The sequence below is a fragment of the Zosterops lateralis genome (genome assembly GCF_965231275.1).
Source record: "Zosterops lateralis genome assembly, chromosome: 11".
Lineage (NCBI taxonomy): Eukaryota > Metazoa > Chordata > Aves > Passeriformes > Zosteropidae > Zosterops > Zosterops lateralis.
In genome coordinates, this window is record NC_139771.1 from 19,901,896 (window position 1) to 19,928,221 (window position 26,326).

General features: G+C 40.8%; 1 protein-coding gene across 3 annotated transcripts in view; it reads left to right on the forward strand.

Moving 5' to 3' along the window:
- The window catches only part of CNTN6 (contactin 6), a 131,057-nt gene that overhangs the window by 45,610 nt on the left and 59,121 nt on the right, over positions 1-26,326 (forward strand). For 2 of the 3 annotated variants that reach the window (XM_083869763.1, XM_083869765.1), the window contains 3 exons: positions 1,982-2,108; positions 8,379-8,554; positions 25,249-25,344. In XM_083869763.1, coding sequence (XP_083725889.1) covers positions 1,982-2,108; positions 8,379-8,554; positions 25,249-25,344 — 399 coding nt within the window. The remainder of the gene's footprint in view (positions 1-1,981; positions 2,109-8,378; positions 8,555-25,248; positions 25,345-26,326) is intronic. The other variant, XM_083869764.1, reaches the window with a different exon arrangement.

Genomic DNA, 26,326 nt, shown 5'->3' on the forward strand with positions numbered 1-26,326 from the left:
GGTGACACGTCCATCCCCTGCCTATAAAAAAGTGATTGGGAAGAACTGGGACACCCCCTGTTTTTCCATAATTCTGGAAAAAGAACAGGATTCCTCCTCTTCCATCAGCGCTGTGTTAATCCCTGCATTGGCTGAAGACAATATCATGTAATGAGTGAAGGAAAGATGATTCATTTTCCTGCTTTAGCTTTGAATTCAGGCTGGGGTAATTATGGTCTTTATGGAGATCAAACTGATTTGGCATCATAAAGAAATACATTTTAACTTCTTATCAAACATCCCATAACAAGAGTTTATATTTACTCTCAAGCACCACGCTGAGGATTCAACACATGATTTTTATCTACATTTAATCAAATATTCATATTCCAATCGATTTAAAAAAAAATCTGAACTATTTAAATCTTAACAAAAGCAAACAGCCCCATGAAAATGCATTTGTCATGTGGATCTCTGGAGAAATAATGGGGATTGTATTGAACCTGGAGGATGGAGAAGAAATATATGGCCATTCTCTATAGGAAACACAAAAGGATGCATCAGGAAATTAGAAATGACCAGCCTGACCTTTTCTATAAATAAGAGATGGACTCCTAGGACACCATTGGCTCTGAGAGTGCACATCATTTCTCACAAATTTGATGCTATTCTCTGCTGCAGATCAGCCAGCGAGGAAAGGATATTAAAGAGAAAACAAAACAACAGCAAGGAGATGCCTTTGCTAAAATTCATGGGCAGAGTTTTTGTGACAGGGGCTGTGACATGTCCACTGAAAAAGAGCTGGAAAATATTGTGTCCTTATTCTACACTTTAAGGGCCTGCTGCATTAAGGACATGGGAAGGGAATATAAAATAAAAATATTCAATAGTCTGCAAATGACAAATGAGTCTAAATTCCATTTAGGAAAAAAAAAAAAAAAAAAAAAAAAAAGGGAAATTAATCCCAGGTTTACCAAAATATTTACATTTTTATGAGGTGAAATAGAGGTTTTTATATACATCAGGCAGTTCACCACTGGCCCAGGCAGGTACAGGGATTTAAAATGCAGAACGATGATCCCTGGGTCACTTTGTGGCTTCAGAACAACTTCTCCCTGGCAGTTCTGGGAAGGTAACGAGAAGGATTGAAGAAATGAACCCAGAAGGGAAGGAAATTCCTCCCAAAGAAAAGACAAGCCAAAGGGTCAATTGTAGAGACAGAGGAAAAAAAGTCTTCAAACACCCAGGCACCATCCCAGAGAGCTGCTCTGCTTTGCCCTCCTGGTTTGCTGAACAAATTGTCTTCTCCCCTGCTCCACCATGAAATATAGAAATAATTCTGGTTTGTTTTGCCATCAATCATTTCATTTTGGATATGAAATAAAGGTTTATTATGTGATGGTACTCCTGTTTTAAAAGGATGGAAAAAAAACCCCAAACACCAATAAAAAAGAAAAAAAAAAAAAACACCAAAAAAAAAAAAAAAAAAAAAAAAAAAAAAAAAAAAAAAAAAAAAAAAAAAGAAATCAAGAATCCTAAACCCAGGCCAATGTAAAAAAGTAAATATAAAGTGTACAGAAATAATATCTCAAGGGATGGGAAGGGTTGGTGAGTGATTCCCTTAGATTGTGCTGTGACCAAGGAACACAATTCCACAATTCCACAATTCCACAATTCCATCCCTTCCTGGTGCCAGTCCTGATGGAGGATGAGGTGGATGGGCACATCTAACACTCGGCCACAGAGCTGCCATGGGAAATATGCAAAGAAGCTTCACTGTCACCTGCAAAATAAATCAGCAGCACCTGAGCTCTGCGATTTTATTATCAATCAGCCTTGAAATATTTCCCCCTAAATAGCCCAACGTCTGGAGGTGGATTCTGTGCTGAGTGTAATAGCAGAGCTTAACTTGCAGCTGAAAGCAAAGGACTCCAAAGGACAATTTTATGTGGAAGGACACGCTAAAGACATCTAATGTTAAATTATTGTTTTTCTTTCGCAGGGGAAGAAACCCTTCACGGGCCTATTTTTATCCAAGAGCCATATGATATCACTTATTCCGTGGGCTCAGCAAATGCAGAGATCCTCCTGAACTGCACAGCTAAAGGATATCCACTGCCATACTACAGGTGAAGTCAACCTTGGGGGAAAATACTGTCTCACTGGGACTCTCTGAATTGTGTTTTAGTCTTTGCACCACCAGAAATAAACACCCCAAAAAATCTGGTGAGTGCTGACAGCAGGAATGTACAGAGTTTAGAGGGAATTTGAGGAATGAAAAAAAAAAGGTTTTTGCTGCTTTGCCATAAAGAAAATTAACATAGGAAAAGAAAATAATTGAAAATTGTCCCAAAAGTATTAAAAAAAAAAAAAAATACAGAATTAATTCTGAATCTGCAGAACAGCTGTGAAAAATGGGGGAAATGGAAGCACTGAGAATCTGCACTTGATAAAACTTTCCAGACATTAATAAATGCTTTGAAAGCAGAAGAGCAACATCTTTCCCCTTTTCTAATTCCAACATTTCTTGTGCATATTTATGGTGTTTGTTTAGAGAAACAGCTCCAATATCTTACAAGAGTCACTTGATAAAACCTTGGCACAGAGGATTTTTTGTTTATTCGGTGACTATGGACTCATCATTTACTATATAAATAGTTGCCCCAAGGATCTGGAAATTCAAGTTGGATAAGAGGAAAAGCTGGGAATCTTGGGGGAAAAAAAAAACAACAAAACAAAAACTAGGAAAAAAAAAAATAAAATAAAAAAACTATCAAAAAACACACACATACAAAAACCCAAATCAAACCAAACAAAAAAAAAAAAAAAAAAAAAGCCCAAAAAACCCTGCAAAAATTCCAAAAATAACAAAAAAAACCCTAAAAAATAACAAAAAAAACCTAAAAAAAAAAAAACAAAAAAACAAAAAAAAAAAAAAAAAAAAAACACCAACCAAACACCCAAAAAACCCCACCACAAAAACCAAAGACATGGTGCTCTCTTCAGAAAATAATGGGCAGAATAATGGTTGAGGTGAAGGAAAATTATATATATAAAAAATAAATCATTCATGCCAGAACTTGAAAGAAAATCGTGTCCTATCAAATTCTTAGGGAATATTTAGTGAAGAGATTTTTACCTCTCCCACCACAGCCTTTCCTGGGAAGTGCCACCACTGGTTACAGCTTGGCTTTTGGACTCCAGGGCTTGATTTTTGTCCCCAGACATTGTGTGATGAAAGGAACTCTTAATTCCTTTATTTTCCTTAATTTCTTTAATTTTTTTTTAAATTTCCTTTGCGAAAGGAACTCTTAATTTCCATTGTGAAAGGAACTTTTAATTTCCTTTTCACAGTGCATCTTCTCCTCCTGTGAGCAGAAATCCTCACTTATTTCCCATTTGTTCTCCCTGTTCTCAACACGAACATCAACTGGTTCAGGCCATGAATTTCAAGCTTTTCTAGGTAATCCACCCTTCTGTTTCATATTTAAGCAGCTTCCTAAAAAAATCCTGGATTTTTCTATCCCCCCATGGATTCTTCACACCCACAAGGAGCAGAGGCAGCAGAGTTGGGAACTTTCCCCCATCCCATATTTTATATCAATATTTTACCTTTAATTTTTTCTACCCACCCATTAATTAAATTCCTTGGGGGTTTTTTTTCACCATTTTCAATTTTTTTTTGCAAACCTCAGTGGCTCCAGGGATGTGAAATCAACACCTGGAGCCCCCGAGGTCAATTAAAAGTTATCAGACAATCAGGGCTGCAATTACACCAGGACTGGAGCTTTTTCACTTTTCTGTGATTTCACCACAGCTAATGCTGCCTTTGTCAGATAAGGATTGAGCCCGTGCATTTAAAGTTCCAACAATTTGAGACAAATCGAGCCCAGTATGAAATTTTAATCATCTCCTTTTGCTGAGTGATGGCCAAGAACAGCAAGGACTGCTGGAGGTTTCTCTTTGATTCAGAAATACAGAACTATTCCAACAGAAAGAAACTTAGATATGAGTTAATTTGCTATTTAGCATTTTTTTTTTTACATCAAGAAATATGCTGATAAATGCCTTTTATTGAAATAAAAAAAAATGCTTAGCATTTCCTAAAAGTTTTATTTTACTAAGTACTCTTTTATTCTTATAGACTTGTAGAATGTAGTGAGAATTTTTTTTTGCAACTCCTCCTCAAAATATTGTGTGTGTGAGAAGCACAGGGCAAGAATTGTGTAAAGCTGCAGGTGGAAGGGCTGAGTAATAAAAATGAGCCACAGTTTTCCCTGTGGAAGTAGCAGAGAACACAGATTACGCTGGAAATAAAAATATGGATGGAAACGTCTCTGAAGACATTAAGGGATCCATATAAATGTTCTGATAAATATAATTTTATCACTTATGTCTTTTTTATAAAGTTAAAATTGTCTGTAATATCAGGTATATTATTCCAGGTGTTTCCTGGTGTGATGTTGGTGGTAAATAAACACAATTTTTTAAATTAGATTTATCATTTTTGGCACTTAAGCTTTTTTGGTTATAGTCACCAGAGGGTTTATCACTGAGTAACTCAATGAATTTCACATTTTTTTGATTTTTTTTTTTTTTTTTAACTTCCAGCCTATCCTGCAGTGTTTCCAGCAGTATCTTGAGATTTTTTGTTTGTTTGTTTGTTTGATTTCAAGTGCTCTCTTTTCCTGCACTTCCTGGTGTGATGTTGTGGTAAATAAACACAAATGTTTAAATTAAATTTATCATTTTTGACATTTCCCTGTTTTGGTTATAGTCACCAGAGACTTTATCACCAACTAACTCAATGAATTTTACTTTTTTTTTTTTTTTTTTTTTTTTTTTTTTTTTTTAACTTCCAGCCTATCCTGCAGTGTTTCCAGCAGTATTTTGAGGGGTTTTTTTTGTTTGTTTGTTTGATTTCAAGTGCTCTCTTTTCCTGCACTTCCTGGTGTGATGTTGTGGTAAATAAACACAACTTTTAAAATTAGATTTATCATTTTTGGCAGTTAAGCTTTTTTGGTTATAGTCATCAGAGGGTTTATCACCGACTAACTCAACAAATTTTACATTTTTTTTTTTTTTTTTTTTTCACTTCCAGCCTATCCATGAACACCCTGCAGTGTTTCCAGCAGTATTTTGAGATTTTTTTCGGTTTGATTTCAGGTGCTCTCTTTTCCTGCACTTCCTGGTGTGGTGTTGTGGTAAATAAACACAAATGTTTAAATTAAATTTATCATTTTTGGCATTTCCCTGTTTTGGTTATAGTCACCAGAGACTTTATCACCGACTAACTCAACAAATTTTACTTTTTTTTTTTTTTTTTTTTTTTTACTTCCAGCCTATCCATGAACACCCTGCAGTGTTTCCAGGAGTATTTTGAGATTTTTTTTGTTTGATTTCAAGTGCTCTCTTTTCCTGCACCTCCTGGTGTGATGTTGTGGTAAATAAACACAACTTTTTAAATTAAATTTATCATTTTTGACACTTAAGCTTTTTTGGTTATAGTCACCAGTCACCAACTAACTCAATGAATTTTGCATTTTTTTTTTTTTTTTTTTTTTTTTTTACTTCAGCCTATCCATGAACACCCTGCAGTGTTTCCAGCAGTATTTTGAGATTTTTTTTTGTTTGATTTCAGGTGCTCCCTTTCCCTGCACTTCCATTCAATACCCAGAGCAATCCCCCAATTCTGCATTTTCATGCAAGTTGGAAATTGAGGGTGTTTTCCCCTCGATAATCTCCTCAGAGAGGAGCCAATGCAACCAATAAATAAATCCAAGGGCAGCATAAGCATCATTGCTTAGAACAACATTTTAATATTCCAGCCCAACACAGAGTCCTGCTCCAAAAGGAGATAAAGAGATTCCAATCCAATCCAAAGCCGAGCAGCACGAGGATAACCGGAACACACAAATGAAAGGGAGGGAACAGAGCACAGAGTCTGTAAGGATTGAAAATGGCATCGAATATGTTCATAATCATTGCATCAGGCTGGAGAACGAGTCCCAGTAATCCCAAAAATCCACCCTTGGTGAAGAAATTGCAGCCCTGACCTCGTGTCCTTGTTCCCTGGAATGCTGGTCCTTGGTTTAGTGCAGATTCTGCCTCTAAAGTGGGCTGGGATTAAAAACTCCTTCACCTTCTCCTGTCTTGTTCACAGGCAAGAGTTTTTTAAATTCCCATTTTCCTCCTCACTGGAAATGCTGTACATAAAGGGGAGTTTTGCAAATCCTTTTCCCAATTACAAGAAAGCCTCAGGTGTCTTGGCAGGACATTTCCATTTGAATGCAAATAATCTAAGGAATACAGAACACACAATGAAGTCATGAAAATATTGATATTTTTTGTTATAGCAGCACGGTGAAAAGATAATTTATTAAATCGTGTGAGCATATACCCACTCACAGCCCTCGGGCTCCAAGGGAACTGATCAATTCTGCATCAGAATATAGGATATTTTTTAAAGTTTAGGTTCTGAAACAATTGGTGAAAGAAAAAAAATCCAGGATGTATTTCCTTATAATTGAGGAAAAAAATATTTTCCCAACGGTTGCATGAAAAAAAAATTCAGAAAAAATACATAGATGATCTCTGCCTTAAGGGGCTTATGTTAAAAACTCCCTAAAATAATTACCCAGATTTCCGTGATTTAATACACTGCAGAACACACAGAGTCATTAAATCATTGTCTACCACATGAATTCATTAATTCTCTTCCTCCAGTGATGTAAACATATTAATTAGGGAAAAAAAGCCCACACCAGGAGCTGAACCCCTGATCTATATGCAAAGTTTAATAATCATTGTAGCACGGTGATTAGAATGATTATGGGGATACTGTGAAGAATTCATTTGCAGCAACTAAACCAACGTTCTTCCCGTTTGTTTGGAAAAACAATTAGAGGCCTTAATTGGGAGCCATGCAATGATGACAGCAGTTATTTCAGTGATTGATTCTGAAATTAAAGAGAACTGGCAAATTAAATGCCAGAATATCTTAGATTAGAAAATGGAAAGCTTGAGACGACTTGGAGCGGATGTAAATCCTGAAATACGGCAAAGTGTTAACGGTAATACCCCAAAATAACAACAAAACCTGGACCAGCTAAAGCAAATATCAAAAAAGGAATCGAGGAGAGGTGAGGTGTAGAAACACCAAAAAACCCAGCTGGAATTTGTAGGAAGAATTAATGAGAGTTGAGAGTTGCACCCAAATTTCTCAGTGTGGATGCACAAAAGGGGAGACAGCAACGCAAAGAAATTATTTCATGATGTTAGAGTCTGGTCACAGAATTCTTCTGTGAATTCACAGAATCTTTCAAAACAACAAGTGAAATGGATAATTATCACTTGAAATGAATAATTTTTATGCTGTGATCCTTCAGATAACTGACAAGGAGATGTTGGCCTTGGTTTGGGCACTGCCAGGAGCCCAGAGTGAGCCATTGGCAATTTTTGTATGAACCCTCCACCCAATGGAGGGTTTGGAATCACAGCCAGAGATCAAAGGATAAAATCTGATAAAATCAAATTAACAAATAAATTTATCAAAAACGATAAAGGCTGAGGAGGTGGCTCTGATTAAAAAAAAATAGGAGAAGAAAACACCTGGTTGTGTAGTTTTAAGATTGCTGACCACCTAAAAATTGGCATTACAAACCCAAAACTTGCAGGCCTCAGTGGCTGAGTCCTTTATTCTTTCTTTGGCCCTCAATTGAGCAAGGAAAATCCATCCCTAACGTGACCAATGGCAAAACCACAAAAATTCCCCTCCTGAAACACGTAATAGTGATTTTCTTTGAAAGAGAAATTGTATTCTGACATCTGCAAACAGCTGGGTCATGTTGCAGACACAATCCATTTTCTGCTCAGTGGACTAACAGGGACAAATCCTGATTTAAACCAGCAGAGTTCTCATCATGAAATGGTCAGTCTCAGCCTTGCTGTATGAAAACTTCCCCTTCAGCTTTTGTTCTGCCCTCTGAAGTGCAATCCTTCCTGATCTACATCTCCAAAGCATTTTTGTTGCCAAATTCATGATTAAATCATTTGCAAGGGCTGTAAAGCACATTCAGGTATCACTCATATGATAAAAAATAATGTAGTTGTAGGCAAGGTATAAACCCCCCTCCTGAGTGAATGGATAACTTTGTGGGAATAAGTTATAATTACTTTTTGTGGACATTTGGGTGACTAAAGTAAAGATTTTTCCAAAGAGTACCATTATTGCTATCATTAAGATTGATGTAAGAAGCAGTCGTGTGTGAAAAATGATCTAATTTTATGATATTTAACTACATTTTTATCATTACAGGTATGCTACAGCACACTATTTAAGATAAATATGAATAGGCTCTGTAAATTATAAGCATAATTTGATTTTTTTCCCCTCAAAGGTGGAAGCAAAATGGCACAGATATTGATCTTACCATGAGTTATCACTACAGGTTGGTTGGAGGCAGCTTGGCAATCAATAACCCACATAAAAATCAGGATATTGGAACATACCAGTGTTTGGCCACAAATTCATTTGGAACAATTCTGAGCAGGAAGGCAAAGCTTCAATTTGCATGTAAGTTGGGAAGATCATATTTATTAGAGCATTATTTTCCTAATAATTCTGCACGTGGTCTGTAATTTATTGGGTAATTAAAGGATCGCTGGGGAATTCTGTCCAAAAAGGTTTGACTTCCTTCAGTTTATTCCTAAAGAAACCAAAATGTTCCTAGTAAATATTAATAACAAAACCAGACACCTGATGGCTGCTGCCCTCGGGAACCAGAATAAAAACCAGGAAACAAAAAGGTCAAGGAAGATGAGCACAATTATCTTCACTTAATAAAGGTGTTTTCACTTTTGGTTTTGTTGTTCTCCCACAGGTAGATACAGCTGGGGGGGAGAATTGTTGCAAAAAGTTGGGCTTTGAGTTTTCTGTAGCTAATGAGGTCTAATTGAGACACAAAACTATTGTTCCCCTAATTGGCACACTGATTTTTGATATTTTTTGGTTTTTTTACATTACCAAAGAAACACTCTTTTTCCTTACACAACGTGTAAAAGTGTGAGCCACCACTCTCTGAAACATTTCATGTTTCAGCTCCCTCAGGTCGAGCACGTTGTCTGTCTTGAGATGATTTAAAATTTATTTCGTCTTTGCTCCCCGTTTCACTTCTTCACAACTTCACAACCTTTTTTCACAAGGTTTGGATGCAGTGACCGAGTTCTGTGAATACCCTGGGGAGAGGAGGGGAAACAACAGTAACAACCAAAAAACTCCAGATATTCCGTCCAGCCCCATTTTTTTTTTTTTTTTTTTTTTTTTTTTTTTTTTTTTTTTTTTTGGCAGTCTAAAGCTCAGAGCAGTCTGTTGCTGGGAGAAAAGCAATTGTTTTCAAAGCTCATTAATAAAAGATGTGACTAAAGCCAAGCTCGTGTCACCATTTCAGACACCAGCGAACGGATTAATTATTAATCTTGTTCCATTTCTCACAGCAAACCTCGTGTCACTGGGGTTACACAAAGGAGACATCAGAGGTCAGGCTGGTTCACAGAGTGTCTTTCAGCAGAGCTGATCAAAAGGTGTATCACTGGTACCTCACTTAATCATGTTTTACCCTGAATTCCTCGCACAGCTTTGATTTCCAAGAGCCGGTCAAATGTAAAAAGCATAAAAAATTTGATTCATTATTTTACCACTTCTGCTGAAACATTTTTTCCAAGCCCATCTTCCTGTGTGGGGAATTTTTTACGAGATTTGGAGGTGAAAGTTGTTTAGTGACAGGACAAATTCTTTTTTAGAAAGGAGAAAGATAGTCACCTCAAAATTGTCCATGGAGTCTGGAATCCACAAGAAACCAAGGCAGGCCAGGCAGGGAGCTGGGGAAAGACCTAAGGAAAGGGAATGTCCTTAAATGAAGGATATTCCATTAAATGAAGGAAATTCCCATCCTTAAATGAAGGTGCAAACGAGGTGTAAAAGAAATAAAATAAAATTAAAAAAAAAGGCAGGGGGAGAAAGAAAAACCAGGAATATCTGTGACAGAAAGGCAGCTCTGGTGATTATTCAGTATTTTATATTAAGCAGTTTCTTTATTGAAGCTTTTTACCCCCACCCAAACACTGCCCAAAGTTCCTGCAGGGAGCAGATCCCAGAGCTGGTTCTGCTTTGCCCCCAGCCAGCTCAGCCTGCTCCAGTCCTCCAGCTCTAACAGCACCAGGGAATGCTAAATTTATCCCATAATCAAGCACTACACCACTTTTCCAGTAGTGGTGACAGATATTTACATCCTTCCCCACGGAGAAGAGAGAGGACAGACAAATCAAAGGCTGTTATTTACACTGACAAGCACAAATTTACAGGAAAATGCTTCAATTTAGCAGCATCACTGCAGAACTGGGAGTTTTAAGTTGTCTTACAATAGGAAAAAAAAAAAAAAAAACAAACTCCACAGTACACGGGAAACGTCATAATGACCTGATGAGAATAGCAGAACAAATTACCTTGAAACACTTATTTCACAGTCAACATTTCCCTGTGTCTTATTTTCATGTTGCCATCCAATTTAATTCTTTGTTTCAACCAATACTTCAGGCAATATCTTAAAATCCAGGCAGGCAGGCACGGCGCTGTTATGACACTTTCATTCAACACCTCACAAAATGGGATTTTTCCCTGGACTGGAATGCCTGGCAGATTATTGCAATCTCCCTGATAAAGAATTGAATCAAACCCATTATCCAAGTACCAGGGTTTATGTGTATTTGTCTCTTTACTACAAGGCAACTAACTCGGAGTTGGGGTTTGAATTAATGATACCTCCAGAAAACCTATTCACCATGTCAACTTAATACGTGAAAAATGCTTTTTTTTTCCCCCGTCTGTTCGAGACGGGAAGTTCTCCGAGAAGCAAAATAAATGCGGGACGAGATTAGAAATATGTCTTCAGATTCAGCTGGAGTTTGGTGCTTATCCTCTATTAAAACCAGAGCTGTCAAAGGAAAGCTGCAGGAGGAATATTGTACAGAAGGCAGTGGCATAGATTATTAAAGCTACGAGCTGAAAATGAGAGACAGCGTCAGGGAGAGGGAAATGCATTAGCGGGACGTGAGGATGGCAGGCCCTTGGCATCCCTGCTTCCTGCACAAGGCTTGTTTTGTCATAAATAAACTTGAAAGCTCCCTATAAAACCCTGCACGGCTCCTGCTGCCCTGCCAGCATTTGGAGCAGCCCCATGTGTGTTTTTGCAGGAGCTGGGGATGTTCGAGGCAGGAGTTGTTGCAAAGATTTGGTGTCGGGATTGTGCAAACACAGGAGCTGGGTCCTGGTCCAGGCTGGAGCCTGGAGTCATGGCCTGTCACCCACAGGGATTTTCCCCTTCCAGGGCAGGGCTGACATCCAGCACAAGGTCATCTGGAAGACTTTAGAGCAGCCCAAAGGGAAGTCAAAGGCTTGGGAAGTTCATCTTGGAAGTGGGTCCAAGTCAGCTTGGGAGAAGAGATGAGAGATGAGAGAAGAGACGAGGCCATGGGAGCTTTGCCTTTTACACAGCTGAGAGTCACTGAACCAGGAGAGGACACAGTTTTAAGCTGCACCAGAGGAAGTTTAGGATGGACATTGGGGAAAAAGTTCTTCACAGGAGGAGTGGTTGGGCATTGGAATGGACTCCCAGTCCATGGAGATGTTTAAAAAAATCACTGAATGGGGCACTTGCTGCCATGGTGTGGCTCATAATGTGGTATTAGGTCATAGGCTGAAGGTCCTTTCCATCTTGAATCATAGAATCACAAAATCACAGAATCAACAGGGTTGGAAAAGACTTTTGAGATCATCAAGTCCGGCCTTTGCCCAACCTCCCCCTGCTCATAAACCACATCACAAAATGCAGCATCTACTCATTTTTGGATAGGGACTCCATCACTTCCATGAACAGCCAGTTCCAAAGCTTGGCCACCCTTTCAGTGATGAATTTTTTTCCTAAGGCATTTTTGTTTAAGGCATTTCATGCCTTGATAAAAAAAAAAAAAAAAAGACAAACAAAAAACCTGTTAGGGAAAACTGCTTCAGTATGGCTTCAACAAGAACTTTCTCCCAAGGCACACAGGGGATTTGCTTTAATTATTTCCTCAGTTTTAAGCAAAAATAACTGTGTGCAAACAACTGGTCTTGAGGGAAATCCCCGTAACAGGCTGTATGAAACAGCCTGTCCAGGCCTGTTACTTGTTCTTTTAGCTCTCAAAAACATCTCTAGCAGAGGCATTCGAGGATATGCAGGAGAAATAAGAAGTGCAATTAAACAAACTAGAATAAAAAAAGGACTCCACAATGAAAAATAATCAAATGCGAGCCTAATTCATAATTATTCAGGGCGTAAACCCAGAAAATTCAGTATTAATTGAAAGCATCTTGTTGCTTAGGGATCTTAAATTAGATTCTCAGTCAAATTATTCTACCCTTGATGATAAAAGTCATGATGGTTGCAGCTGAAATTCTGAGAAACAATGACAACAATCTAATTTCATGCCTAGAATTGGTCACTTTGCCCTGAATCACATAGGAGGACACATAGTGGAATTATCAGACTCCATATTTTAAAGTTCCCCACAATGCTACAGACCCAGGAAGGATTTCTCCTTGGAGGTTTTGGAGGAATCCAACCACATTCTCCTGGTTTTCAAAGTGGTTTTGCTTGGTGCTTATTCTCAGCAGCATTTTTCCTGCTCTTGGCCAGTGCTGATGTGCTCCCAGCAGAGTGGCTGAGAGTGGCAGTGCTGGAGCACTCGGAATGAAAATCTGCAGCTCCCAAGAGCCTCCACGTGCTTTTTTGTCACAGACAGAAGACACAGTTTTGCTGAAATAACAAATTAGAGGAAATGATTCCTCCTGGACTGAGTTTCTGCCATCCCGAAACACAAAAATAACAGTCCAGCATTAATTAGCATTTAACCATTTCAGGGAGGAACGTATTAAACCAAATCAAACCCATTTAGTGTCTGCTGGATGGTGACAGGCTGAGCTTTAGCAGAGCCCAGTTGGGGCTGGGAGATGCTCAGCCAGCATGAAAAGCCCACTTTTCATCTGATTACTTCATCGTGTTATTTACCTTCGAGTGCACACAAATTACAGAAACATCACAAAGCAATCCAGCAGCCTCGGGATGTCATAACCCTTTTCACTGGCAGTGTATGCTTTGAAACAGAAAATGGAAAAATCAATAGGCTGGGATCAGATAGGCCTGAATTTGCAAAGCCTGGACATGCATGAATTTAAGGCTAAATGGCACCTACACTCCTGGCTGGGTTGTGTTGTGGTGCTGTGTGTGTCCAGAAATCCCTCTGTAACAATTGTATTTGATTAAAAGGTGTGCTAGCTGTTGTAACTACCACCTGGAGTAAAGCTCTCTGGGTCTTTAAGCTGATTGTTAATTCATCACAGCACACGAGGGCTGGAATACTGATCAGGCTGCCTGGCAGTTGGATGGCAGGAATGAACTCTGGCAGGGCCTGTCATCCTCAAAGGGAGGCATAAACTGCTCAGTTCAGGCACTCAGGGATGACCAGCTGATAACTGAGGAGCAGGAAGGAGGAAGAGCTCAGCTGGCCAGTGCTAGGAAAAGGTCATCATCAAAAGGACAGAATACATCCCCAAAAGTTGGACTTGGTTTTCTAAATTCCCATTTCCCCTTGAGGGATGTATCAGGTAAAGCCATAGACTTGCTTCTGTCCACAGAGAGTCATGGAATGGCCTGTTGGAGGGGACATCAAAGATCATCCAGTTCCACTCTCTGTCACCTCCCACTGTCCCAGGCTGTTCCAAGCTCTGTCCAACCTGGCTTTGGACATTTCCAGGGATCCAGGGGCAGCCACAGCTGCTCTGGGCACCCTGTGCCAGCACCTCAGCATCCTCACAGCGAGGAATTTCTTCCCAATATCCCATCTACCCCTGCCCTCTGTCAGTTTGAAGCCATTCCCCCTTATTTTGTCCCTCCAGGACCTTTTCCAAAGTCTCTTTCCGTCTTTCTTGCAGCTCCTTCAGGCCCTGCAAGGCCACCATGAGGGCACCTCAAAGCTTCTCCTCTCCAGGCTGAACAATCCCAATTCTCTCAGTCTCTATCCTCATTCTACCCCACACATGCTGAGTAATGCACTGACCTCACCTCTCTCTTTTAAAAACGTAGCTTTCTAAACAATCTAAATAATCCTAAAGGGATGGTTTGGGAGCGACCTTAAAGCTCATCTCATTCCAACCCCAACTTCCACAAGCAAGGACACTTTCCTCTGATGTAGAAACACATCTCAACTTCAGATATGTGGAGAATCAGTCATAAAAATCCTCCTTTGCATGCTCTGCACAGCCCTCCTGGTGATCCTGGCAACACCTCTCAGTCTGCATCTTGCCTTCAGTGGGTGAGGAAAAAAATGCAACGTGCAGTGCGAGCACTTGCTGAGGATTGATCCTGTCTGGAGGATGGAAGTGCTGCTGTCATCTCTTCCATATGTCACTAAACAGGCTCACAGCTCAAAATTGCCTTTTTTTTGGACTCCTAAGCACAGGTAGAATCCAATATCACTGCAGCAGCAGCAGCAGCCACTCCTCCCTGGTGTGGGGAGCTGAGGGCCACGTTCTGAGAGAATGAGTTACAGGAAATAAACCCTGTGTTTTTGTCAAAATTCTGCTTGGAGTGAAAAGAAAGAGAACTTTCATTTATCACTTCTGATTGTTATGGACACTCTGTACCAACGCTCCAGCTCTCTCTGCAGCAGTTCCCGTGGCAGGAGACCACACCAAGGGCTTTGCTTAATGGAGGCTCTCCATGGAGCACACCCAGCAGCCTCAGGCATGGTTTCCCTTTTCTGCCCCTTTCCTTCACAGAGTCTCCTCTGAAAATCAGGAAAAACCTGGTGAGAACCACTGTTGTAAAGAATATGATATTTCCAAGAATAATATCCCCAACTCTCCCAGTTCACTTCAGAGGAGAAGAGCTCCAGCCCTCTGATCAACCTGGTGGCCTCCTCTGGGCTGGTTCCAAGAGAGAGGGGTCTCTAAGGTCTTTTCCCTTTTCTGCCCCTTTCCTTCACAGAGTTTCCTCTGAAAATCAGGAAAAACTTGGTGAGAACCATTGTTGTGAGGAATACGGTATTTCCAGGAATACCAGCCCCAACTCTCCCAGCTGTGTTCACAGGAGAATTGCTTCATCCAGCCCTCTGATCAACCTGGTGGCCTCCCCTGGGCTGGTTCCAAGAGGGAGGGGTCTCTAAGGGGTCACTGTCCTGCTCTACCCACCCCAAATTGGGGCACTGGGCATCCTTCAAGGCCACTTTGAGCAGAACACATGCAGAGAACCCTCTAAGCAATGCAATTTAATCACTCCAAGACCAAAACTGCTGCAAGACCTTCACCACGCTCAGCTCATCTTCCCTTATCCCCACTGAATTTCCCAGTGTTTATTTCTTTGCAGAACTCTGTGCACACAGAGCCTCTCACAGGCTGCAGGAAAAGCAGGACCCACCACTGATCAGGGAGGGATGAAGCAGGAAGCCTGGAAGGGTTTCACCTCCCTGCTGACAGGACAAGGCAGGGTGATAATAGAGCTTCTATTTTAAAGCTCTGATATCACAAGAATAGGATTATGCAAATCTCCTGATGTTCCTGAAGACACAAAGAACAGCCTGGAATCCTAAAATCAGGAGAAATGGGTGTATCTCCATAAGGAAGGGGGTTTGCTTTCTCCATCATTCCCTCTTTTAGTCTCCTCTGCATTCTCTGAGCCCGTGTGGTGTCCATTGACACCAAGAGCTGTCACAGCCTCCTGTCTCCTTTTAAACACATCCCGAAGCTGATGGCAGCAACATTCCCTGCTTATTTTATGTTGCAACAGACCAGCCACATCAGAAATTCCACTTTTCTGCCCCTCCAACGGTTTAAGCATCTCACTCAGAGTACTTAACCACTGTGTTCAAGGCTCTGCTCTATCAGCACTTGGTTAAAGCTGCTTTATTCCAGGTTAGTTCCTTAGACTTTTATTATAAAAGGAGATTTTTTTATCTGTGAAGCAGAGATCTACATTGCAGAGAGGTTGTAAGGAGCATTACAGGCAGTGAACCAGGCAGATAAAGTAGGAATAGGGAACATAGAAGTACTTGAAGATTATCTTTTAGTTCTATATTACTTACTCTTCTTTAGGTCCTTTAAAAAGTGTTTATCCTAAATCAACCCATTGCCAGTTGCATTGGAAAAGCAATATATGTGATTGAGATATGGTGGGGAACAAAGCCTCCACAGGTCCCGGAGCTGATAGATTCTGATTGATAAAATTTAATACTTGGGAAGGATAAAACCACTCTATGTTTGCAGTCTGGGTGATTTGCTATTTTATCTGCTCTCCTTTCATTACAGACAAGATGATGTAGATTCCAATAAATTATTGAGTGAAATATCCATGATGTTCACATGAGATCCTTCATTTTTTTGGAGTGACAGAAGAAGTTATGGTGGAGATTTGCAATGGAAAAAAAAAAAACAACACACTAAATTATTTGGCATAAATGATTGGCTTTTTTTTTTTCCTAATAAAAATAATGAAATTAATTGCTCAGTTATTTTTGCAGTGAAGGTTGGTCCTGTGAAGAGTTTTAAGGCAGCTGATAAGCTTGTCTGTTCTGTAGCTGATATTGGAGAAGGAGGAACAGTGTGTAACATTTGGACTTTTCATGGAGTGAAGGAATGAGGTCACAGGCGTTGCTTTTCTCAACAGGAAAACCACACAGAGAATGCACTGAGCTGTAAATATCTATTTCTAAATGCTACTGCAGGAACAAACAATGTAACCTACACCTGAAATCCCATCGACAAGATTCACATCCAAAAACCCCCTACATCCATCAAACCTTGAAATTCCCATTGGAAGGAATTCTTTGAGGGCTTTGCAGCCGGAATGAGGGAGGTAAAGAAGGGCTGGGGGTAATTCAGGGTCATTTTAGAAGAAATAATTCTGTGCTGGATCAAGATCTCCAAAGGGCTGGGCAGGAATTTGGGAAGGGCTGAAATAGGCACGGACATCATCAGCAGTGTGTGAAAGCTTTCTCTTCCATGCCACTTTTCCTCTTTTTCTCGCCACTTTTTCCCTCTTCCTCGCCACTTTTCCCCTCTTCCTCGCCATTTTTATTGAATGTATCACGAGCCTTGATTATTATTTTGTTGGTAGAAACATTACAAAAAGAATTAGTGGCCTGAAGTGGGGCTGTACCCACCAGAACCCAGGGCAGAGATGCAAAAGGTCCCTCCTGCAGGACCAGGGTACAACTACGTGACCCCAACAAAGTCAAGGTTTGAGGGAAAGGAGAAGTTCTTGAACCATCTCCATGTAGTTAAAAACAGCTTTTTGTGGGAGTAGTGGGAAATATGAAGAAGAAGAGGGTTTGGATAAGAATGAACCCCCTGCCAAAAGGACATTTGCCCCAGCAGCCAGGGCTGGCTCCCTGAAGTCAGTGTGGTTGTGGCAGGGATAAATCCAACCCTTGAGGTCCAGCCCAGGAAGAGAAATCTGTCTTTAAGAGCTCTCCAATCTGGAGAAAACTCCTGCAGACGGCGAAGTGACTCTGGTGATGACAGGTGACAAATGAACTGCGTCGTGACAAGTGAGAAAACTGTTCAGGAATATAAAATATTAAAGAAATATTCCCCCCGTGCCCCTCCCTGGGAGAGGGGCAGCTCCTCAGCTGTGCCTCTGGCCTGCAGATGGGCTTTGGAGCAGGAGCCCTAAGGCTGTGTCAACACTCACTGCTCAGAGCAAGTCCTGGGCTCGGCTCAGAAGAGAAATTTAATATTTTATGCTGCTAACTCCGTAAAAGCAAGGGGAAAAAATAACAAAGGCCAGATGTAGACCAGCTCTACAGCTCCCCAGCATATGTTCCTGTGCTCTGGGTTTCTTGGTGCATGAACAAAAGTCAAGCCAGCTCAGGGTTTTTTTTTTCCCCTCCTTCTCACCTCACCCTCCCTCTTTAATTTAATTGTGACCTTCCACTTCTTTCCTCTAGAGAAGCTTGATATTACTTTGTAAAGGGCATTTTCATCCTTTAATTGAATAAGACAATCAGACTGTGGCTGGAATTATTGTTCCCCACCTTGAAAATTAGTGCCTGGATTGGCCATTCAGATCATTTGAGCTGAATTGAGGACCCGGGGCCTGTGTTCGTCCTGAAGTGTAAATTACAGCTCCTTCCCCTTGGAAGCTCCAAAGTAATTTAACTGAATAAGGAAACGATGATGAAGGTCCTTGGATGATTACACAGCTCTGGAGAAGGACAGGACCCAGAGATTGTGGTTTTCCCCTCTCTTTTTGACAGAGCAGCTCCATCAGGGAATTTGGGGCAGCTTTCCCTTTACCCACACTGGGATGATGCAGCGTTCCCCTAAGGTGGAAATGAGAACAAAATTCCCCAAAAATTGGAATTTTTAACCTGTGCTGGTGAAAGAAAACACTCAGGCATTGACTCCTGGCTGACTCAGCTCCAAACCTGCCAGACCTGAAGTGTTCCAGTGCTTTGGATGGAGCAGGAGAACTCAGCAGGTGTTGAGGAGAAAAATCCAACTATTTAAAAGGCAGGAAATGGGAAATACTAAGCGGCTTTCAGACACCTTAATTAGAGATAACACCGCTCTTAATCTCAGCATTGAATTCATAGAAAATCAATTAGAACATTTAAAAAAATTGAGATTAGATGCTAACGGGAAAAGATTAATGTATTGACAGTATTATCAAGACAAAGGAACTGTCAGAGGGTTTGTTCAGCAAGTTTGGCGCAGTTTGGAAAAGCTGAAAAAGAGAGTTTACTTTGCAGTGGAAGTTGTAGGGAAGGAGATTAGCCATTCCTTTGGGAGATATTTGGAGAAAGAAGGATATTTCCATAGTATCCGGGCTGAAAGAGACTGGTGCTCATCTCCTACAGTACAAAAATACTGAGGAGAAGCAAAAAACAGGGATTGATGTCCAGGAGGGGTCTGGGGTGGTTTGGATAGGCACAGCCTGTAGCTAAAAGGGCTTCAACCCCAAATTTTTTGGGACTTCCCCTCCAAAATCTGGAAGTATGGGTCCTTCCAGAATTTGAGATAATTTAAAAGATACAACAGGTTTAATTTTTATTATTTTTTAGTTATAACAGACCTAAATTCTCTGATTCAGGCACCAAATTCAGACCCAAATGGGACCTTTGATTCATTAAAACCAGAGCAGAAGAAGGTAACTAATGATAAACTGATAACACAAGTGCTGGAAATACTCACAGCAAATACTCACAGCAAATCTTAGCCAGAAACTTCCTTGGAAAAATGCTGAGCTTGTCCTTTGTGCCCCATTTCCCTGTGAGGAAATTCCTGTTGTGCTGCACCACTGCAGGGACACCTCTCCTATTGCAATATATCACAGGCAATAAGAGACAAAAAAACAAAAAGGGGAACAGAAGTGATCTATCACAATTTGACACAGGCCCATGGAAATGTGAGGAATTGTATTGATTTGTCCTCAGGAGCGTGGCTAATTTGTAAGGAGCTCTCCCTCCTCATGCCTTAACATTCATTGCACATTTCAATACCAAGTAATTACAACCATTATATTTGGGATTATGTAATGACAAAACATTTATGAGAGGGGGAGAAGAAGAAAAAAAAAATCAAAAGTTCAAGAAAGCATGAAATCACATTAATTCAGATGAACTGTGGTAATTATGCAAGGTGATAAATTGGAGTTTCTCTAATTGCCTGGAACAATTTCATGTATTAGAACACCCAAGTTTCCTTGGTTTCCTTGGAGAAGTTTTATGGGATGGACAGGTTTGGATGGACTGTCCCTGAGCAGGTTCAGGAGTTTCAAACACATTATTGGGAGGTTGAAATTAGTGAATTGAGTCTTGTGATTTGGTTTTTTTTCTTACCCAACATATTTCCGAAACAGTTCCCTAATCCCAGGAAAACTGACCTTTCACTCTGTTGTGCAGTTAAATCTGCTGCTCTGACACCAGTAAGGCAGTTTTATATTAAAATAGACAAAACAAAAACCCCAGATGTGTGGGTAACAGAAGTGGTGGGGGAATTAGAGCAAATCTATTAATGAACAGTCGGCAACTGGATGTTGATGGAGCACCCTGGCCTGGTGGAAAATGTCCCTGCCCATGGCAGGGGGTGGAACAGGATGGGCTTTAAGGCCCCTTCCAATCTAAATCACTCTGGGATTTATGATTCTTTCTATTATTATGAGCTTTAAAACATAAAGGAAAAAATAATCTGTCTGAACCTATGAATTAACCTATTCATTAAAGGAAGTGCTTCAGCAGTGAAGATTTCTGTCCATCACTTCCACTTTGTTTCTGTCTCCAGAGGCCATTTCTTCACCTCACCCAGCCTGGGTTTGCTTCTCTCACTGCCAGGTTTGTGCTCAGCAAAGTGACACCAATGATCCCCTTCATCCAACACTGATATTCTTCTCAACCTCTGGTTCTTTTCTGTTTAAAATCTACCTGGAAGATTTTCAGGCCATAAATCAGGATAAAAGAAATCTGGACAGGGCTTGGAGCACCCTGGGATGGTGGAAGGTGTCCCTGCCCATGGCAGGAGTGGAATGGGATGGATTTTAAGGTCCTTCCAACCCAAACCTCCTGTAATTCCATGATAACACCCTTGACACCAGTGGGTAAAGTTGGGTTACACCAGGTGAAAAATGCTCTGACCAATTCCATCTCCACATTCCTCCCTTGATTCCCAACAAGGAGCTGACAGCCTCCTCCACCTCCAGAATCCCTGCTCCCATCAGAGGAACCCGTGCCATTCCCTAACTTCACCCCACAAAATGCCCTATGGGGTGCTGTGAGCACAGCCCTAACTCCACCCCACAAAATGCCCTATGGGGTGCTGTGAGCACAGCCCTAACTCCACCCCACAAAATGCCCTATGGGGTGCTGTGAGCACAGCCCTAACTCCACCCCACAAAATGCCCAATGTTTGGGGTGCTGTGAGCACAGCCCTGACTCCAACCCACAAAATGCCCTGTTTTTGGGGTGCTGTGAGCACAGCCCTGATTCCACCCCACAAAATTCCATATATTTGGGGTGCTGTGAGCACAGCCCCTCCTTGCTCAGCCCTATGACATTCTCAGCTGGAGATGAGGCCGTGCCAAACACAGCTGAGTCCATCCATTCCCACTTTTCCCTGGGAAAGGAGCACTTGTGCGTCTGAGTTTTTTTGTTTGGCCTTCACGACCCCATTATCACATCCAACTGATTATTGCTGCTCTACCAAGAGATGTCTGCCAACAGATCTGGTGGGGGGGGAAAAAATGTGGATTTTTTTTTTGTTAAAACTCGCAGCTGAGAAAGCAATGGAGTGTGATGGAACTCGTTGTTCTTCGAGTGAGATAAATACAGACAAAGAATGAAAGGAATTATGTAGGAACTAGGTGATAATTTATTTATAGATCTCTGCAGAAACACTGAAGTTAGCAAATATACCATCTGTTAAATAGTCATCTTATTCCTAAGTGCATATTAGCAATCTAAATGTGTGCCAAACACCTGATCTCAGCCTTCTTAGTTGATACTCTTCTTGACAAGCAACATTCTGCTTTATTAGGTTATGTCATGTTACGTTATAGAGCTGTGCTAGGGAACAGGAGCTGGAGGAACACAGTGCTCGTGCTCTCTTGGTGTCAATGAACACCCAGGGCAAGGAGAAGGGCTTTTGACAGCAGCCAGAATTTCAGAATAACAAGAACAAAGTATTATATCTGTATTTGTATAATCAGGTAATTTTTTTTTTCCTACATATATATATATTTAACACATTTTGAACTGCAATAAATCATTGAAAATACAACCCCGTAGGTTGGGAAATAGATGGAGAAATCTTTGCGGCAAAAACAAAAATTATTTCTGAAGATCTACCTATTCTTTCTCTCATCCACCTGGACTGCAAAGCAAAAGGAGATTATTTTATAGCTCATTATTAAACACATTTGAACGAGGTGTCACAATATTCCATGGGAGATGCTTCCTGCCTGGAGGAAGAGCCCAATAAGGATGAAAACAGAAGCAACACCAACTCTTCCAATTAATTCTCTTTATCTGTTTTGCCTTGGTTTGCTCTTTCAGAGGTTTTGGGGATCTTTTGTTCTTCAATGATCCTTTATTACAGAGAGAAGCACTGAATAAATTCACTTTGAACAATTATCTATCAAAATCAATCAAAGCAAAAGATCATTTCTGCCTTGGCCTGTGAAATTTTGGGGAGGTGAGGGTGTCCAAAGGATGCAGAGTGATGAAGATCTCAGAGTTAGGCAGCGGAATGGATTCTTTAAAGAAAATATCTTTTCCTAAAGGCCTTTAAAAATTGGGTTAAATAAGGACATTGAATATTTGTCCCCGTCATGGGTGAGATGAAGAGATTAAATGATGATTTATGTGCCTCCACAACTGCTTTTTTTATACCTATGATTAATAAGCATAAAGGGATGGAAATCTCCTCTCCTGCACCGGCAAATCCGAGTTGCTTTGTACAGCAGAGCTACAAACACGCCATCAAAGAGCCCAAACTCCTGCCAGAGGATTTTGATCCTCAAGGTTGAAAAGTAGAGGCTGAAAAGTCACAACCAGCTTCTTCCCCACGTGGATTCAACTGAAAGGGGCTGGGTTTAGATGGGATATTGGGAAAAAAAAATGTTTCCTGAGGGTGGGGAGGCTCTGGCAGAGAAATTGTGGCTGCCCCATCCCTGGAAGTGCCCAAGGCCAGGTTGGACAGGGCTTGGAACACCCTGGGATAGTATAAAATGTCTCAGAGTTGGGCTGGATGAGCTTCAAGGTCCCTCCCAACCCAAACCATCCCATAATTCCATGATACAATCCAAAAACCAATCCTGCTCCCTCTAAAACACTGGATCCCTAAAGAGATCTCATCCTCCTGCTTTTAATTATTCAAGTCAGGGAGACTTGTCACGGTTTTAATGGAGAGACAGGGACAGGTGACACAGCACCTGAAATGAGAGCAGAACTGATAACATGACATATTGTGTCATTAAACTAAAAATTGCTACTAGCAGCTCATTACTTTCCAAAATCTCTTCCCATTTTCAGAGCGAGGTATTACACAGTTAATTCCCAATTGTCAGGAAAACCTTTTCCTCCTGCTGCACTGAGCTTCCTTAATTTTTTTATTCCCTCCTTTCTTGGGTGTCTCAGAACAACTGAAATTTTGTTCTCAGAAAAAAAAAAAAATTAAAAAAAACCAATAGGGTTGATTTCCTGAAGGAAAGAGATAGGAAAGGAAATTGTGGCCATTTTTGTTGTTAGCACCTGAATCCTAATAAATCTGAATTTTTGCACTTTTTAAATATTTTTTTTTTAAATAATATAATAAATATGAGAATTTGAGGGTCTTTTTTCCCTTTGTCCCAGGGGACAAAGCCTCAGACCAGGCACCCCAAGCAAATCTTGACAGGAATTCCAGGGATCCCTTTTCCACACAAATATTTGGTGCTGGCCTTTTTCTTCTCAGGAAACAATGGCCAGGAAAGAAAAGAAAATGTGATAAATTTTTTCTCAGATGAAATTTTCAAAATAAACCTGCAAATTCGGAGACTGGACTAAGTATGAAACTTAATCAATCAAACCCTAATTAATCATGTTACACTTGTTTACTATATTGTCTTTTATTTAGAATTACAAAATGGAGTACAACTAAATAAATTAATTTTTTTTCTATTTTTTTTTCTTGGCCTTCCTTGTTGGTTTTTTTTTTTTTTTCTTTTTTTCCCTTGGACTACCCATAATCCAAGGCAGAGCTGTAGCCAGCAGGCAATTAAAAGAACATCAGAGTTTAAAACCCTTTCCCCGCGTATTGACAGGCCCCATCTATTGTGCCATGACAGCACGAGGAGGTGCTACAGGTGCTTAATTCAATCCAGCCCCCTCTGAGCAGACAATGTCTTCATAGGAGACCAATTTCCAGGAGACGAAGAGGAGGAAAAGAAAAATTAACTGTGTAAAGTTCAGCTAAGGGGGAGAAAATTGATATATTGACATAAATAGCTGAGGCTGTACAGGTAGTAATCGTTATTGCTCTGACCAACGAGGGCTGTTTCTCTCTATTGAACTCTGGCTCAGGTTGGTGTTTCAGCTGATGAAAAATGGAACAATTGTTTGAAACAAGGATCTGCAGCCAGGTAAATAAAATGAGCTCAGGGCAGGCAGTTTACAGCTCTGTGGTATAAAGAGGTTTAAAGGGAAGCTGATATTTATTGTATTAAAGTGTATTTTGAATGTGTTCTGAGCAATCATTTCCCAAATGGCTCTGAGAAAAGGGGAAGGCTTCTCATTAGGATGAGAACTGGATCAAAAAGTAAATAACCTTTATTTATTTATTTTTTTTTAAAGCACATCTATTGTGTCATGTTTTGTAATTGAATTACCAGGAATGAGGCTGATAATTCTTCAACATCTCAGTGAAATGTGAGGAAGCAGCAGATTGAGTGTGGTGAAAAAATAGACATTAAAAGCCATAAAAATCACCTCTGGGAGTTGGGCATGGACAGGAGATTTCCCACTGAAAGGCCCCTCTTCTTCCCCTTTAAAACCAATGCTAAAGCTCACAGCAATCCAAACATACCCAAGCACAGCAGCCAGTTTAGGCCAGACCAGAATTTTAAAGAAAACAACATATTTTTATCATCATTTAAACCTAGACTCTGTGGGAGTCCTGCTGATCTTTAATTATCACTTGTATATATAGAACACAGCTGTTCTCTGTTTCTATAGGAAAGGAAACACTACAAAATCTGATTTTTTTTTTTTATTTTTTTTTTCCAACTCATGTAGATTAAGTCTTGCAAGTTCCAAAAAAAATGATGCTGGAAAAGGTCGTGGAATAATAGACTGGCTTTGCAAATAGAAATTGTAAACACAAATTCCCAGAGCTGCAGCAGGACTGCTGGAGGAATAAATAAATATTTATTTATTTAATTAATTATTTATTCTATGAATGCCAAAGGACTTGATAATGGTCAGACTGGATGATCTGGGAGGTCTTTTCCAACCTTAACGACCCTGTAATTCCATGACATCAGGTTGGATGAGCTATTTTTGTGCGCAATTTCTCAACAAAATTAAATTCCGCTGTCCAATACGCGACTGTCCTCGAGTTAATAAATTGGGATTAATTGGGATTCAGTTGGGAATTATTCTGATGGATAATAATAATAACCAGGCCTTGTTCTCTCCTTCTCCCTCAAGACCTGGAAAACTTCGAGACGAGGCCGAGGAGCCCGGTGTCAGTGAGAGAGGGACAAGGAGTGGTCCTGCTCTGTGGAACTCCTCCCCACCACGGAGGTACGATGGGGGACAGCCTGAGCAGCCCCTGCTCTGCCTCAGGACAGGCACAATTCCCCGTGGGATTATGGAATTTGCTTGTGCGTGTCGTGGTTTGAAAGCAAAACGAGTGAGAGGCTCCAAGTCAGAAATACAATTTAATAAGAAGAAAGGTAAAAAGGTAAAAATAAAATAAAATCAATGCAATAACACAAAGGAGCAGTGCCAGAGTCAGAACACACCCTGAGCAGGGTGGGGGGAGCAGTCCAGGTGAGGGGCTCTTCCTGAAGCAGTGATCCCACAGAAAGGTCTGGGAGCTCTGCTCCTCTGGGAATCCAGTGGCTCAGGGCTGCTTGTCCTGTCCCAAATCCCAGATTCTCTCCAGGTGGGAATGCTTGGCTCCTCCCCCTGGGCATTGGGAGCATCTCCCAATGGGATGAGGAGTCGTGCAGTGGCTCCTTGATGGCCCATTAAACAGAGAGAGCTCCTGGAGGGAGTTCCCTGTGAGTCCTGGGCAAGGCATTGATGGGCCATGAGCAGAAGAGCCCAAAGGAGGGGCCTGGGAAAACACTGCCCCACTTGGTTTTAACAGTTCATGAAGATGGTGATAGAATAAATACTGTGTGCACATCCTACACCACAACCCAGGACAGTGCATCATCACCTGGGGTTATAACAAATATAGATTTTGTTTATTCAAAAAGTTCACACTTTTTGAAGGCGCCTTTTTATTGTTTTGTTAGGGAGGAGAACCTGCCATTCCTTGGGACACAGCAAGGACACAGCACGAGGGTGTCCAAGGCTCTCTGCTGACATTCCTGGTTATCCCAGGAATCCTTGGTCCTCATGGAATGGCAATTCCTCAGCAATTCTTCCTGCACCAAAAACGACTCCAGGTCTGCCTGGAATGGCTCCTTTCCCCTTTGGTGCCTATTGCTGCAGTGCCTTCATTGTATTTTTCATGAAGGTTTGGCTTCTGCTCCTGAATCCCTGATTTTATTCC